General features: G+C 52.6%; 1 protein-coding gene across 1 annotated transcript; it reads left to right on the forward strand.

The window, feature by feature from the left end:
* Window positions 1–218: 218 nt before the first annotated feature.
* On the forward strand, window positions 219–8,091 carry LOC119696540 (class I histocompatibility antigen, F10 alpha chain-like). Its single transcript, XM_038126282.1, has 8 exons — window positions 219–369; window positions 1,127–1,390; window positions 4,505–4,777; window positions 5,129–5,401; window positions 5,481–5,585; window positions 5,684–5,719; window positions 5,839–5,889; window positions 8,030–8,091. Exons 1-8 carry the CDS (start codon window positions 234–236, stop codon window positions 8,089–8,091), a joined length of 1,200 nt encoding a protein of 399 aa, XP_037982210.1. The 5' UTR covers window positions 219–233.
* The last annotated feature ends 8,060 nt before the right edge of the window (window positions 8,092–16,151 follow it).

Consider the following 16,151-nt stretch of genomic DNA (forward strand, 5'->3'; position numbering starts at 1 on the left):
GGTTCTGAGAGGGCTCCAGGGCGGTCGCAGCGGGGATGCAGAGGGATCCAGAGGGATTCTCTGGAATTCCCCCGTCCCCTCCCTTACCCCCCCCCCCCCCCCCCCGCTCCGCCCCGCCTTGTTTTGACCTTTTCGCTTCCGCGTCCCAAGCTGGGAGACCGGGATCTGCCCGGCGCCTGGTGACGTCACTGACATATCGGGCTGCCATTGGTAGGCAGGAAAAAGCGGGGCCAATGGCGGGGACGGAGGCGGCTCTGGGGGCGGGGTCATGGCTGTGGGCGGGGTTAAGACTGTGCGCCATGGCTCCGGCCCTGGGGCTGTTCTTGGGGCTGCTGGGGCTCCTGGGGGACCCGGGGGGCGCGACCAAAGGTGAGTGGGAACCCCGAAACCGGGAACCCTCTGAACTTCCATTACTGGGCACTGGGACCTCCCTGAACTTCCATTACTGGGCTCGGGAACCCCCCCATAGCCCCATTTTGGGTCCCATCCCCTTCCCCACCACTAGAACCCCCCTGTACCCTCTTATCTGTTACCGGGTCCCCCCTGAACCCCGATTTATGGGCAGGGAAATCCCCCCGAAGCGCCATTCCCGGGCATCAGCATCCACTGAGCCCCCATTCCTGAGCGCGGGCACCCCTTGAGCGCCCATGTCCGGGCACCAGGACCCCCCTGTACCCCCTTCCCAGCTCCGCCTGAACCGCCATTTCTGGGCACCAGAACCCACTTGAACCCCAATTTCTGGGAAGAGAATTCCCTGAACCCCCCATTCCTGGGCAGAGAAACCCCTCTGAATCCCCATTCCTGGGCACGGTGACCCCCGTAAACGTTCATTTCCTGGCAGCGGGACCCTCCTGCACCCCCTTATCTAGCCCTGGGATCCATCTGATCTCCCATTCCTGGAGTTCAGGATCCTTTTGAACCCCGAATCACAGCATGGGATCCCCCCTGAGCCCCCATTCCTGGACCCCAGGACCCCCTGCAGGCCCTTTCCTGTCCATGCCACCTCTCCCAGCCTGCACTCCCTTTCCTTGGCCCCAGCATCCCCAAACCCCTTCCCAGCTCTCCCAGTTCCCCTTTCATTGATCCATGACCACTCAATCCCCCCCAAATCACTGTGTCGCCACAGTTCTCCACTCCCTGCATTACCTGAAAGTAGGGGTGTCAGAGCCCAGCCCGGGGGTCCCCCAGTACATGGCCATTGGGTTCGTGGATGGGATCCCCTTCATGCGCTACGACAGCGAGCGGAGCCGGGCGGAGCCGCTGACCCAGTGGATAAAGGATGGAGTTGAGCCGGGATATTGGGAGAGGCAGAGCCAGCTCTATGCGAGGAGCCAGCACATGTATGCCAGGAACCTGGGGACACTGCGGGAGCGATACAACCAGAGCAGGGGTGAGTGGGGGCAGCTGTGGGGCTGGGATGGGAACTGTAGGGCTGGGGTGGGGATCCATGGGGCTGGGATGGGATCTATAGGTCTCGGCTGTGGATCCATGGGGTTCCACATGGTTGAAATTGGGATGCATTAGGCTGGGATGGGATATCTTGTGATCCATGGATAGGGATGTGGATCCATGGGGCTGGGATGGGATCTGGGGGGCTGGGATAGGAACTTTAGGGCTTAGGATGGGGATCCGTGGGGCTGGGGTGGGATCTGTAGGGTTGGGGTGAGGATCCATTAGGCTGGGTTGGGATCTGTGGGGCTGGGATGGGAACTGTAGGACTGAAATGGGATCTGTGGGGCTGGGATGGGATCTACAGATGTTGGATGTGGATTCACAGGACTCCAACGGACTGAAAATGGGGATCCGTTAGGCTGGGATGGCATAGCTTGTGATCCATGGGTTGGGATGTGGATCCATGGGGCTGGATTGGGAGCTGTAGGGGTGGAATGGGAACTGCAGGGCTGGGATGGGGATCTGTGGGGCTGGGATGTGGATCCATGGGGCTCCAAGGGGCTGGGATGAGGCTCTGTGGTCTCCATCAGACTCTGGGGCTCCATATGTCACGATCCACCGTCACAGACAGGATTGTGATTGTTCGTTATCTGATCTCAGGGTACAAAACACCAACACGGCAAGGGGGTTTGCAGTAACAATCAAAATCAGTGTACTTTATTGAATGATCACAGCAAAATGCATTGCAGGGGATTGGGGAAGAGAGAGAGAGAGAGAGAGAGAGAGAGAGAAACCCTGCAGGAAAGGGAAGGGAAGGGAAGGGAAGGGAAGGGAAGGGAAGGGAAGGGAAGGGAAGGGAAGGGAAGGGAAGGGAAGGGAAGGGAAGGAAGAGTAGGTATATCTACCAACGTAGAGGCGATGTAATTCCAGTCGGGGTCCAGCCGACGTCCAGTCAAGGAGTCGCCTTCATGTTGGGGAGATCTCGAGTTGGCTAGCTGACTTGAGGGGTTGTCGTGGTTTGAGAGGAAGTGAGTTTTTGGGAGGTGGTGGTGGTCAAACCAATAGGTGCTCAGATGTGAATATTGGCACCTGGTTTGGCCATTGAGGATATGGATACGCCTCTGAGAACACAGGGGTTAAAAGCAAGGAACTCCCAGGGGAACTCTCTCTTGGTTCCGATGGATGGAGAGGTCAGACCTCCCCTGCCCAGCTGCGGGCTGGGCGGGGGAGGCGAAGCCACGAGGCCGGAGGGAGGTAGGCCGGAGCCTTGGGCAGAGACAGAAGATGAAGGCCCCTGGCCCCGGTAGGACAAGAGTGAGTTCCCCACAGATTATGGAAGGGTGGAAGAACTCGGAGAGGCATCGGGCAGCCCCCCTTTCCCAGGAGGGAGAGGGAGAATGAGAGGTGCCAGTGCTACCTTGAAATTTGATAGCACTGGCCTGGCCGAGAAGGAGAAGGGGGGGCGGTGAGAAGAGTGCCCGGCAGAGCCAGCGTGGGAGTTCTGGATGAGTAGAGACTGTGATTTTAACCCTTCTGTGGGATGATGGAAACCTTGCAAATGCTGATCCTCCGGGAGCTGAAGGAGAAGAGAGACAGGGATAAGAGGAAACGTGCAAGTGTGATGCAGAGTTGTGCAAGTGAAGAAGGACCGAGAGAAGGTGAGAAGAATTCCAGGTGGGAGGAGATGATGGAGTGGCTTTTGGCTGGACTTTTCTTGTATGGCCATGGACAGAACCTTTCCTGTAATACAGAGACTGCATTTTAGGGGGAGGCGATGGCTTGGTGCCAAAGGAGTGATGTGAGTGGAGACAACAGGTGATGAGGTGATGGTGCTCTCGAGACCCCTCGGCCCCAGGGGGTGAAATTTGGGGGGGGACTAGTGTCCCAAAAAGGTGAGAGACTGTCGTTTTCTCCTGGAACTGGGCGAAGCATCCTTGAAAAGGGAAACCCTAAAAGCAGCTCTGGTCCATGTGCAGTGGTGAGAGCACTGGACATGGAAGGAAGAAGTCACGAAGGTGGTGCTGAGTGATGTGGAAACACAACTGGACTCGGCTGTGTTTCCAGGGGAAACCTGTGGCGCAAGAGGGACTCCTCTCTCCTTGATGAAATGAGAGGTGATTGTTGGAAGGGTGGAGATGGACTGAGTTGATTATTTGAAGGGTGATGGACTGGATAAAGATCTAAGGTTTTGTTTTATGCTGTGGGAAATTGAGTGGGGGGAGGAGAAATGTTTGAAAGGTTTCCATTTTGCTCTGTGTGTTCATTTTACTATAGTTGTAAGATAATAAAGTTTTTTTTTCTTTATTTACAAGTAGAGGCCTGCTTTGCTCTGTTTCTGATCGCATCTCACAGCCGATACCAGGGAGAATATGTTTTCAAGGGGGCACTGGCATTGCGCCAGCGCCAAACCATGACAGGGGTTTTTATTAGAATTTTCTATTGAAAGTTGGGAAAGAGTGGGGAAAGGATACAATAGTCTCATGATCTCAGCAGTGAGGGAGAGCCATTGTTTCCCTGGTTCAGTGGTCACTGCCTGCAGGCAAACATCTCAGTTTGATCAGCTGTTCTCCCCCACACACGCTGCCCTCCTCCCCCCAGGTTACAGGTTTCAGTCCTTGAAGAGAAAAGGAGTCTTTTCCATATAGGGGTTTCATGTCTCAGTCTTGGAGGGAGCGGCTTCTCCCATCTCAGTCCATCTGCCACGGTGGTTGTACAGTAGATGAAGGGCCTTCTGTGGAGACCACCAAAGGGTCATTCCAGAAGAGAGTCCAGCCAGGTTAGGGGGTAGAAGACTCCAGGCCATTGTCACAGAGCGATGCAGGCGAAGAAGGTCAAGGTGCCCCTTCTCCTTTCACTGGGAGCAGTGTAGTATGAGGTGGACAAACGCACCTGTGAACAATAACTCAAGTTCCACTCCTGGAGCCTTGGCAAGCCCCCACCAAACCAGGATGTCAGAAATAGGATCCTCTTTCGCTGGTCTCAGTTTTTTCACAACGATCATGAGGCAGATGGGAGAGCAATTTTGGGCAGAGTCTTACAGCATAGGGCTGGAATGGGGCTCTGTGGGGCTGGGACACAATTCCATGGGGCTCTGTGGGTACAATCCCCCCAGGTCTCCACACATTGTTGCGAGGTGTTGGCTGTGACCTCCTGTCCGACGGGAGCATCCGTGGATCCTACCAGGTCGGCTACGACGGGCGGGATTTCATCTCCTTTGACCTGGAATCCGGGAGATTCGTGGCGGCCGACAGCGCTGCTGAGATCACCAGGAGGCGCTGGGAACAGGAAGAGGTGGCTGAGCAGTGGACGAATTACCTGAAGCACGAATGCCCGGAATGGCTCCGGAAATACGTCGGATATGGGCAGAAGGAGCTGGAGCACAAAGGTGGGAGCAGGATTCCTGTGGGAGCTTGGGATTTGGGAATGGAGGACTCGGGAACACAGTAATTCCTGTGGGAATTCCATGGATAGATTTCACCCCCGTCCCATTTCCACGGAATTTCACAGGCGGATTTCAACTCCATCCCATTCCAGTGGGAATTCCATGGGCAGAACGCAACCCAGTTTCATTCCCATGGAATTCCATGGGCAGATCTCACTCTCATCCCATTCCAGTGAGAATTCCATGGATAGAGTTCACCCCAATCCCATTCCTAGGGAATTCCATGGGTAGAGCTCACCCTATTCCCATTCCCATGGAACTCCATGCACGAATTCCAGCATTATCCCATTGCAGAGCCCCCTGATGTCCACGTGTCCGGAAGAGAGGAACACGGGGCGCTGATCCTGTCCTGCCACGCGTACGGATTCTACCCCAGCACCATCACAGTCAGCTGGATGAAGGGGGGGGATACCTTGGATCAGGAGACGCAGTGGGGCGGGATCGTTCCCAACAGCGACGGCACCTTCCACACCTGGGCCAGGATCGAGGCGCTGCCGGAGGAGCGGGAGCAGTACCGGTGCAGGGTGGAGCATCCTGGAATGCTGGAGCCCGGGATCTTCGCTTGGGGTGAGGCTGGGAATGTGGGAATTGGGAATTGGGAATTCCCAAATGGGGATTCCGATCCTCACTGTCCCGCGTTTCCCAGAGCCATCTGGCGGGAATCTCACCGTGGTGGTCGCTGTGTCCGTCATCGCTGCCATCCTCATCCTCGTTGCCCTCATTGGATTCGTTGTCTGGAAGCTCCAATCCGGTAAGACACAGGATGGGGGTCGGGAATGTGCACGGATCCACCCAGCACCATTCTGGGAATCCTGTGCCACCGGCGCTGATCCCCCTTTGTTTCCACAGGGAGGAGGGACAGGAATGGATACAACCCGGCAGCCGGTGAGTTCCAGTGGCTGATCCGGCTCTGGATCCCCCCTGTGCGGATCCCAGAACGGATCCTGGGGTTAATCCCGGTGTGTGATCTGTGCTGGAATCTCATGGATCTTCTCTTTCTGCAGGGAAGGACGTGGGAACCAACGGCTTGAGCACAAGTACGGAGCAGGATTGGGGTGGGATTCCCGGGGGACATCAGGGCAGGATGGATGGACTGGGATCAAGGAGGGATTCCGGATCAGAGCAGGGTCCACAGTGGGATCAGGTGGAATTGTGGAGTGGGATCGGGGCTGGATTCTGGAGCAGGATCAGGAGGGATGGCTGGAGCAGGATTGTGTGTGAGGGATGGAGTGGGATCAGGGCTGGATTCCAGACAAGAATCAGGTGGGATGGAATGGAGCAGGATCAGGTTGGGATTCCAGAGAAGGATTGGGGTGGGATGGATGGGGCAGAATGGGGTGGGATGGATGGAGCAGGGTTGGGGCAGAATGGATGGAGTGGGATCAGGTGGGATGCATGGATGGAGCAGGATTTTAGCAGGATTGGGGCGGGGTCAGGGGGGGATTCTGGAGCAGCTCCTGCTCTCCATGGGCTCCAGCCAGGTCCATCCTGTGGAATGGGGACAGGGACAGGGTGACACCATGACCCTCTCTCATCCCGGCAGGAATCACCGCCTGAGCAATCCACAGAGCTGGATCCAGCCCCTTCCCTCTTCCCAGGAAAGCTGAGAGCTGCCAGCAGAGCTCATCCCGCTGCTCCCACTCACACCACAGCTCTTGCTAGTGGATCAGTTTCCTGTTTTCCAATGTTTTAAAGGCAAGAAGCACAAATATTCACCATGCTTCACTTCTGGTGTGAAATTATCCTGCTTGGGGCAATAAATCCAGGTTCCCTCCTCCCTTGGTGTCTGGCAGTTCACTTCTGGGAGTTAGGAAAGGGAATGGGGTCACTGGGACAGGGAAGGGGACACTGAGAGCAGGGATGGGGACACCAGGAGCAGGATGGGGACTTGCCAGCCATGCCCAGCTCCATCCCCTGGGATTCATTTCCTGTTCTGTGTCCCATGTCCGAGGTGTCCCCAGGATGGTTTGGCTGCGTTGGGTTCCTGGAGGAGCAGTGGGATGGTGGCAGGGGTCAGGCCCGGCTTCATTGTCCCCAGTTATCCTTGAGTGTCCCAAAATCAGGGCTCAGGATCTCGGAGAGGTTTCCTGGCCATGACCACGTCCATGACACGAGCACGAGATGGCCGTGAGATGAGAGTGACCATGAGTGACACAACCCTGAGATGACCGTGGCCATGGGATGACCATGACTGTGACCGTGACCATGACACAACCACAACCCTGACCATGAGATGATTTGGACCAAGAGATGACCATGGGTTGGCCATGGCACAGCCATGGCCTTGAGGTGACCCTGACGCGATCGTGGCCATGAGGTGACAATGACATGATCATGAGATGGCCATTACAGTGAGATGACCATGAGCATCAGATGATGGTGATCAGGAAATGACCATGACCATGAGATGAGCATGAGATGACTGTGATCATGAGATAACCACAACCATGGCCCAACCACAGCCGAGCGATGACCATGACAGGATTGTGGCAAATGAGTCAAATGTGAGATGATCATAAAATGACCGTGACCATACAATGACCATGACCATGACCATGACACAGCCAGGACCATGGGATGACCATTACAATAATAACCATGACATCAGATAACCATGACTGTGAGATGAGCATGAGCATGGGATGATTGTGCCCAAGAGATGACCATGAGATGATCACAACACACCATGGCCATGCGGGGTCATGATCAGGAGGGGACTGTGAGATGCCCATTACAGTGAGATAAGCATGAGCTTAAGATGATGGTCGTCAGGAAATGACCATCGCCCTGAGCTGGCCATGAGATGACCATGACCATGACAACCATGATCATAAGATGACCATTACAGAGAGATAACCACGAATGAGACCATGACACAGCTGTGACCATGAGCATGAGATGATTGTGACCAAGACATGACCACAGAGCAGCCATGGCCGTGTGGTGATCAAGGCCATGAGATGACCATGACTGTGACATTAATACACCCTCAACCATGAATTGATCAAGATCACGACAAGATTCGAGAGTTGACCAAGAGATAACCATGGCCATGGCACAATCACAGCTGTAAAATGACCATGATATGGTTGTGGTCATGAGTGGACTATGGGATGACCATGAGGTAAAAATGTAATCAAATCAAACAATGAGATGGCCATGACATGACAGTGAGCCTGTGATGATTGTGATCAGGAGATGACCATGAGATGACCACAACGCATCATGGCCGTGTGGTGATCAAGACCATGAGATAATCGTGAGATGACCACGACCATGACATGATTGTGACCATGAGGTGATCATTACAATGAGACGACCGTGACCGTGGAATAACCATGACTGTGACACAACCGTGACTGTGATGATGCGATTGTGGCCATGGGGTGACTGTGAGGTGACCATGACACAATTATGGCCATGAGGTGACCAAGACCATGAGATGACCTTGACCATGAGGTGACCCTGCAACGACCATGACACAACCTTGAGCATGAGCATGAGATGATTGAGATTAGGAGATGACTGTGAAGTGACCACAATATGACCGTGGCTATGAAATGATTGTGGCCACGGGGTGACTGTGACCATGAGGTAATGGTGATAAGGAGATGCTTCTGACCATGACATGACCATGAGGCGACCATGACATGACCATTACAGTGACTTGGCCACGAGCATGAGATGATGGTGATCAGGAAATGACCATGACTGTGATGATGGCACAACTATGACTGTGAGATGACCATGAGCATGAGACGACTGTGACCATGAGATGACCATGACACAGCCATGGCCATGAGGTGACCATGACATAATGATGACTGTGAGATGACCTTGATCATGACATGGCCATGACCACAACATGATCCTGACCGTGAGATGACCATGAGCATGAGACGATGGGTATAAGGAGATGACCATGACCATGACATGAATGTAACCATGAGATGATTCTTACCATAACACGACCATGGCCACGAGCTGACCATGAGCTGACCGTGAGCTGATCCCGACCCGGCTGTGGTCTGGAGCTCCCCAGAGCCCGTCACTGCCCTCACCTCCAGGTTCATCCCGAACTGAAATTGTTCATTTCCCATGGATGATACGGAAATCTGAGCGGGGCGCAGCCAATGGAGCGCCGGGGAGTCAGTGACGTCACAGGTTGCCAGGCAGAACAGACATTTCCTTCCCGCCCTTGGCGCGGCAGCCAATGGGGAGCCGCGTGTTCGGTGACGTCACCGCGCTAATGCGGAAGTGGCGAGCGCGGGGGCTGCCGGGAACGGGGCGGTGGATCCCCATCGATCCCGATCGGCTCCGATCGATCCCATCGATCCCATCGATCCCATCGATCCCATCGAGCCCCGGCTCTCCCCCGCCGCGATGTTCTTCACCTGCGGCCCCAACGAGGCCATGGTGGTCTCAGGTGAGTTCGGGGGACCCGGGGGCTCCTGGGCACCCCCAAAACTCCCGGGAACCCCCAAAATCCCCACAGAATTTCCCGGGAAAATCCAGAATCCTCACTAAACATCTTGAGACCTCCAAAAAACTCCCGGAACCCCCCGAATTCCTCCCCAAACCCTCCAGGGAACGCCCAGAAACTCCCCCTCCAAAAAACTGCTGGGAACCCCCCGGACCCCCAAACCCACCCCGGGACTCCTGGGACCCCTCCCAACCTCCCCCAAACCCCTCCAGGGACTCCCCAAACCCCTCCCCGAGGGTCCCCCCCATCCATTCTGCCCCCCTGGGACTTCTGGGGACCCCTCCCAAATTTTCCCCCCAACTTCCCTCCCAAATCTCCTGGGGGGTTCCCCCCGACTCACCCAAGCACCCCCAGAACCGCTCCTGGGACCCCACAACCCTCTCCTGGGGATTCCTGGGGGTGTTCCCGTGTCCCCCCGGGATTTCGGGGTCCCCCAGCTGTCGGTGTCCCCCAGGTTTCTTCCGCAGCCCCCCGGTGATGGTGGCCGGGGGCCGGGTGTTGGTGATCCCGTGCCTGCAGCTGATCCAGAGGTAAGGAGGGGCCCGGGGGGTTTTTGGGGTTCGGGGGGGGGTCCCCAGAGATTTGGGGTGACCCCCCCCGGCCCCCCCAGGATCTCCCTGAACACGCTGATGCTGCCCGTGCGCAGTGAGAAGGTTTACACCCGCCACGGGGTGCCCATCTCCGTCACCGGCATCGCACAGGTACCCCCGGGATGACCTAAAACCACCCCAAAACACCCCCAAAACACCCCAAAAATCGCCGCAAAAATCCTCTCCTGGACCCCCAAAAATCCCCCATCAGAACCTCTGAAAATTCCCTAAAAATCCCGTCCCTGACCCCCAAAAAACGTCCATCTTAACAGCCAAAAATTTACTCAGGGCCCCCCAAAATCCCCACCAGGATCCCCAAAATGCCCCTCGGAAATCCCAACCCTTCCTGGACCCCAAAACCCGACTGGGACCCCCAAAACCCTATTCAGAACCCCCAGAATCTCATTGTGAGCCCTCAAAATCCCCCTCTGGACGCCCCAAAATTCCCCCAGAACCCCTCAAATCCCCCCACAACCCCCAAATATCCCACGCAGTTCCTCCCAAAATGCCCACGGGACCACAAAACCCACACTCTGAACCACCGAAATAACCTTGGAACCTCCCAAAAATGCTCCAGGACCCCCAAATCCCCCTGGGACCCCCCAAATTCCCCCCGGGGCTCCCCTGGCTGCACCACCAGGGTGGCGTTTCCCTTTTAAGTGAGTTTGTGGTGGCGTCCATCTGAAGGAGTTCTTAAAGCGGCGATGGTCGCGGGAAGGGCAAAACACCGCGGGGGAGGGGAGGAGCCCATTAAAGGGGGTTTGGAGTGGGGGGGCCCACCGGGAACATTGAAAGGGGTAAAAATCCCCTTTCAAAGGGCATTTTGGGATGGGCAATCCCTTGAAAGGAGCTCAAAGTTTTGGGGATCCCCAAACCCCTGGGATGGGAGGGGGAATCCTCTTTAAAAGAACCTTAAAAAACAAAAAGGGCTTGTGATGGGGCAGCCTCCCTAAGACCTTATTAAAGGGGTCACGGTCCAATCCTTAAAGGGGCTTGGGGTGGTGGGGATCCCAAAATCCCACTGAGGCGTCTTGACTTCTCTTAAAAGGGGTTTTTCTTGGTGGAGACCCTTTTAAGAGGAGTAAGACCCCCCCAAAAAAGGGGCTGGGGATGGTGGGGACCCCCAAACTCCCTTCAAGTGGATGAGATCCCTTCAAAGGGCACTGCTCTGTCGGTCCCCACCCTGTCAAGCTGTCACGATCCGTCCTTAAAAACGGAGATCGTGATGGTTCGTGAATTGATCTCAGGGTACAAAACACCAACACGGCAAGGGGGTTTGCAGTAACAATCAAAAAGAGCGTACTTCATTGAATGATCACAGCAAAAGGCCTTGGAGGGAATTGGGGAAAAGAGAGGGAGAAAGCCAGTGGAAAGAAAAGGGTTGAGAGAAAGGGAGGTAATAGCTACAAACGTGAAGGCGACAAAGTTCTTCGAGGTCCAGTTGAGGTCCAGTCGAGGAGTCACTTTCACGCTGGGGAGATCTCGTTTAAGCTAGCTAACTTGGGGGTTTTTATTAGAATTTTTCTATTGAGAATTGTGAAGGAGGGGAGAGGGGTAACACAATAGTCATCTGGTCAGCAGTGGGCGAGAGCCATTGTTTCCCTAGTTCAGTGGTCACTACCTGCAGGCAAACATCTCAGTTTGATCAGCTGTTCTCCCCCACACACACTGCCCTCCTCCCCCCAGGTTAGAGGTTTCAGTCCTTGAGGAGAAAAAGAGTCTTTTCCATATCAGGGTCTCATGTCTCAGCCTTGGAGGGAATGGCTTCTCCCATCTCAGTCCATCTGTCATGGTGGTTGTACAGTAGGTGAAGGGTCTTCTGTGGAGACCAGCAAAAGGTCATTCCAGAAGAGAGTCCAGCCAGGTTAGGAGGTGGGTAAAATTCCAGGGCCATTGTTGCAAAGCGATGCAGGTGAAGGAGGGCGAAGTGCCCTTTCTCCTTTCACTGGGTTCAGTGTACCATGAGGTGGACAAACACACCTTCGAACAAGAACTCGAGTTCCAGTCCCGGGGCCCTGGCAAGTTCCCACCAAACCAGGATGTTGAACAGGATGCCCGGTGGTCTATAAATCATGAGGCAGATGAGAGCATTTTCGGACAGAGTCTCACAGGACCCGGTGACTCACGATTTGTTCATCAGCGGGTTTCTGGAGAGTCTCCTTTTTCAGGGCTCATACGTAGGTAGCATACCTCGGAAAACAGAGACAGTGTGACAGAATGGGGGGAACAGAGAGAAAGAGAAAAGGAGGAAAATGGAAAATAGAGAGAGAGTGAAAAAGAAGGGAAACAATTGTACAAACATAATTAATATTAATTCAAACAATATTGTTTCTTAAATGATCAAAATAAATCAGAAACAATTAAAAGCAAAAGCAAGGAACAGAATCATAAACAAATATCAATTTAAAAATAACCTTTTAAAGTGATTTTTCAAAATAATTCACTAAAAATCAAAAATGATTCCCATAAATCATAAAAGGAAAACTAATGATTGTTCCAAAACACATGTTCTCGTTTATACCCATTTTGTGTCACTAGCCTTAGGAATGTCTACAGTATAGAAAGCATCAGCCAAGTTGTGAGCATTGATGATAGCTGTCAGCCTAGTTAACCGTTCCATCATTCTCCAATTCCTTACAAATAAGATTGCGGATAGAACAAAACCAATCAGAACAAGAATGAAAAGGACAACAATGGGATGACACATAGTGTTCAAAACACTTGTGGCAGTTGGTGACCACCCAAAAAGAGTATCCCACCACCTGTGTTCGGCATCTTTCTTTACTCTTTCCAGGACACGGTGTATTTGTCTCACATTGTGATGAAAAGTCACCAAGGTTTTCTGTCCGCTTTTCTTGATCTTTTCCAAAATCTCGTTCAGGTCCTGGTGGAGCAACAGTTGTCTTACCAATGTGGGGTTCATCCCAATGGGAGTGGGCTCTAATTTGTGGATCAGTGTATAATTGGATTGCAAAAGGCAGTGAGATGTAACCTGTGGAGGATTTTGTGGACAGTTGGCTAGCTGAGAAAGGTCACGTAGACATAATACCATTGGTTAAGCAAGAAAGGGACAAGTATAGATGTCAACAGTCAGTATAAAGCAAGGGCACTGTGCCCTTGGTGCAACAACAGGATAAGGAGGAAGAACTCTTATTAGAAATATGAAGAAACACAGAAAAGCTGTAACAGTATAATCACAAAAATGCAAAAGTAGGTGTAGCTGGCTGATAAGTAACTAACCTATAATGAGCTCACCTTTTGCAATATGTATTAGTCTAATTAACAGCAATATAAATATATGTGGCTATCAATAAAGTTTGGGATTTGCTGATCGCTTATGTTAAGTGCCGCTTTTCTTCTGCTGACCTGAACAATTGGTGACCCCGACGTGATAGCTGTAACAGGATACCATGGTGGCTAGGTGTAGAAGTTCAGGTCCTACTGCATCCAGGATGGCGAATAAGCACCACTGGGAAAGTGAAAGGTGCCGCGCCCTGGGTGACCTCAACAGAGAGCCCAGCCAACACGTGCTGCCATGTCCTTGTGGGGCTGCAACAGCGCTGATGTTTTAAAATGGAAATGGAAAGGCAAGCAGCATATGATTTATTTACTTGCTTTTTAAAAAAGCATTAGGTTAAGGGCATAGATTTGCAGAAAGAGCTTCCTGGGTTGTTAGCTTATGGGTATGCACTAGGAGTTTTTCAAAATCCTCATACAGTGCATGAATTACCGGAGTGGCGTAAGCTTGGGGACAAGCTGTGGGAGGCAGCTATAAATGAGGATAAAACTGCAAAAAAGTTGGGAAGGCTATGGCGAGTCATGCACAATGAGTTATTACAACATCAGGCAGATCAGAAAGCTGCTCAGCAAGCTAGTGTAGCATATGATAAGAATAAGAGTTATGGGGACTTGTCAGATTGTCCGTTACCTCCTGCCACATCTACAGTCATTTTGCCACCAATATCGGCTCCTTCTTCAAGCAGCAGCCCTCCCCCCACGAGCGCTCTAGCTGCACCCCCTACGGCTGCTGCAGCTGTACCGTCCGCACTGCCTGCACCATGGCCAGACTATCCCCCTGCTCCTCCTTTTAATGAGCCGATCCCTTGGGGCGAAAGTGACCTAGCAGGGGCCATTGCACGAGAGCGAAGGGAGGCGTGGACGGCGGTAGCAAAAGAGATCTTGGATACGGGGGACAGTGAGGCTATAGCAGCAGCTAGGGATGTTGCTTGTCCGGTGGTATTTGCACCTCTGGCAGGGGGCGGGTATCAAGCAGCAATTACGGCCCTGGATTGGAAGCTACTGTCACAATTACGGTCCACAGTTAGTCAGTTTGGGGTGACTAGTGAGCCTGCAAAGCAAATGCTTGACTATATTTGGGGGACTCAGGTATTACTGCCGGCTGATTGCAGAGGAATAGCAAAGCTTATCTTCACTCAACATCAGCAGCTCTTGTTTAATGCACACTGGCAAGCACTCTTCCAGGAATGTGTCACAACAGCACAGCAGCCAGGCGACCTGCTACACGGAATAACCCTAGAGGAGCTAATGGGTTTAGGGCCTTTTCTTTGCACGGAAGCAAAAGCGTTCATTTGTCCCGATAAATGTCGAGAGGCTATGCGCGTGGTACGGCTGGCCATAGACAAGATAAAAGAACGAGGCGGGGTTCCCTCTTATATGGGAATAAAGCAAGGAAGGGATGAATCATTTGGATCTTTTATAGATAAGGCAGCCACTGCCATGAATTGGGCAGGAGTCCCTAATTTTATGAAAGCTACTTTTTTGAAAGAATGTGCACTCCAGAGTAGCAACCAGGCTACGAGGAACGTATTAAATACCCTAGGAGCTAATTGGTCTATAGAAGAAGCATTAGAACGATTGGCAAATATGCCCGTAGGAAATCAGGCGATGTTAGTAGAAGTTATTAAGGAGTTAGGAGTAGGATTACAGAAACAGGCAGCAGCCTCTCAGAGTCAGGTGTTAGCTGCTCTTGCACCCCTACAAGCAGCGGCAACATATGCTCCGCAGGCTCTATCTACTGGCCGATTTAAATGTTACTGGTCGGACACCCACAACACTGCTGTCAACACCTCAGCTCAGCTCCACTACAACCAACCACTGCTGGGAGCCTCGGGCTGGACGTGGCAGCCTCAGTAGCAGTAACATTGATGACCACACAACCGGAAGAGGTGCCGACCGGAATAAAGGGACCAATCATCATTGATGGACAACCTATGGGAGCTTTGTTGCTGGGACGATTGATGGGAATAATTTTTTTAACTGGGGTAATAGACGCTGATTATACAGGGGAAATTTGTGTCATGGTGCATACTCCTTTTCCACCGATACAAATCGAGAAAGGACAAAGGATAGCCCAATTGGTTCCATTGGAGCAGATGACTAAAACGTTGCCCCCTCGTCAATCACAATCGAGGGGAGAACGAGACTTCGGTTCCACTGAGGGACTTACTTTATTAACAATGAATTTGAATGATCGGCCAAAGCGCACTGTAATAATAGAGTATCAGGGTGGGAGACAAACCTTGGAAGGTTTATTAGATACTGGCGCGGACTCCAGCATTATTAGTCCAGATTGCTGGCCCCATAACTGGCCATTACAGCCGACCACAGTGACAGTTCCCGGGGTTGGGGGCCTAACGCTTGCAAGAAAGTCACCTGTGTTATCTGTAACTATTGATGGAAAGACTTTACGCAGTGTTTTCTCAGTGGTACTTTTACCCCCTACTGTGCAGTGCCTTATTGGTCGGGACATTTTGGCTCAAATGGGAGTAGTGCTGACAAATGAGCACCCTTTGGACTAGTGGCCATTGTGTGGACTTTCCCAATCCCGCTGACGTGGACCATGGATGTTCCAGTGTGGCTTAAGCAATGGCCGTTAAGAAGGGAAAGTCTGGAACAAGCACATATACTAGTACAAGAACAATATAAGCAGAGTCATTTACAGTTGTCACCAAGCCCATGGAATACCCCTCTTTTTGTCATTAACAAGAAATTGGGAAAGTATCGCTTGTTACATGATTTAAGGGCTGTGAATGAACAAATGGAACCTATGGGAGCCTTACAACCAGGTTTACCTAACCCAGCTATGTTGCCAAAGGACTGGCCACTGTTGATTGTAGATCTTAAGGGCTGCTTTTTTACTATTGCTCTTCTCCCTAGAGATACCCGAAGGCTTGCTTTTACTTTACCAGCTTTAAATAGGGAAGAGCCAGACAAGAGGTTCGAA

Source organism: Motacilla alba, unplaced genomic scaffold, assembly GCF_015832195.1.
Source record: "Motacilla alba alba isolate MOTALB_02 unplaced genomic scaffold, Motacilla_alba_V1.0_pri HiC_scaffold_34, whole genome shotgun sequence".
Classification (NCBI taxonomy): Eukaryota; Metazoa; Chordata; class Aves; order Passeriformes; family Motacillidae; genus Motacilla; species Motacilla alba.

What these genes read in the sequence shown, in the direction of transcription:
- LOC119696540 (XM_038126282.1), top strand. Translation starts at nt 234, where the DNA reads ATGGCGGGGACGGAGGCGGCTCTGGGGGCGGGGTCATGGCTGTGGGCG. An exon ending in TGTCTGGAAGCTCCAATCCG is followed by an intron (nt 5,586 to 5,683) that starts GTAAGACACAGG and finishes TTGTTTCCACAG; the next exon opens with GGAGGAGGGACAGGAATGGA. An exon ending in TGGATACAACCCGGCAGCCG is followed by an intron (nt 5,720 to 5,838) that starts GTGAGTTCCAGT and finishes CTCTTTCTGCAG; the next exon opens with GGAAGGACGTGGGAACCAAC.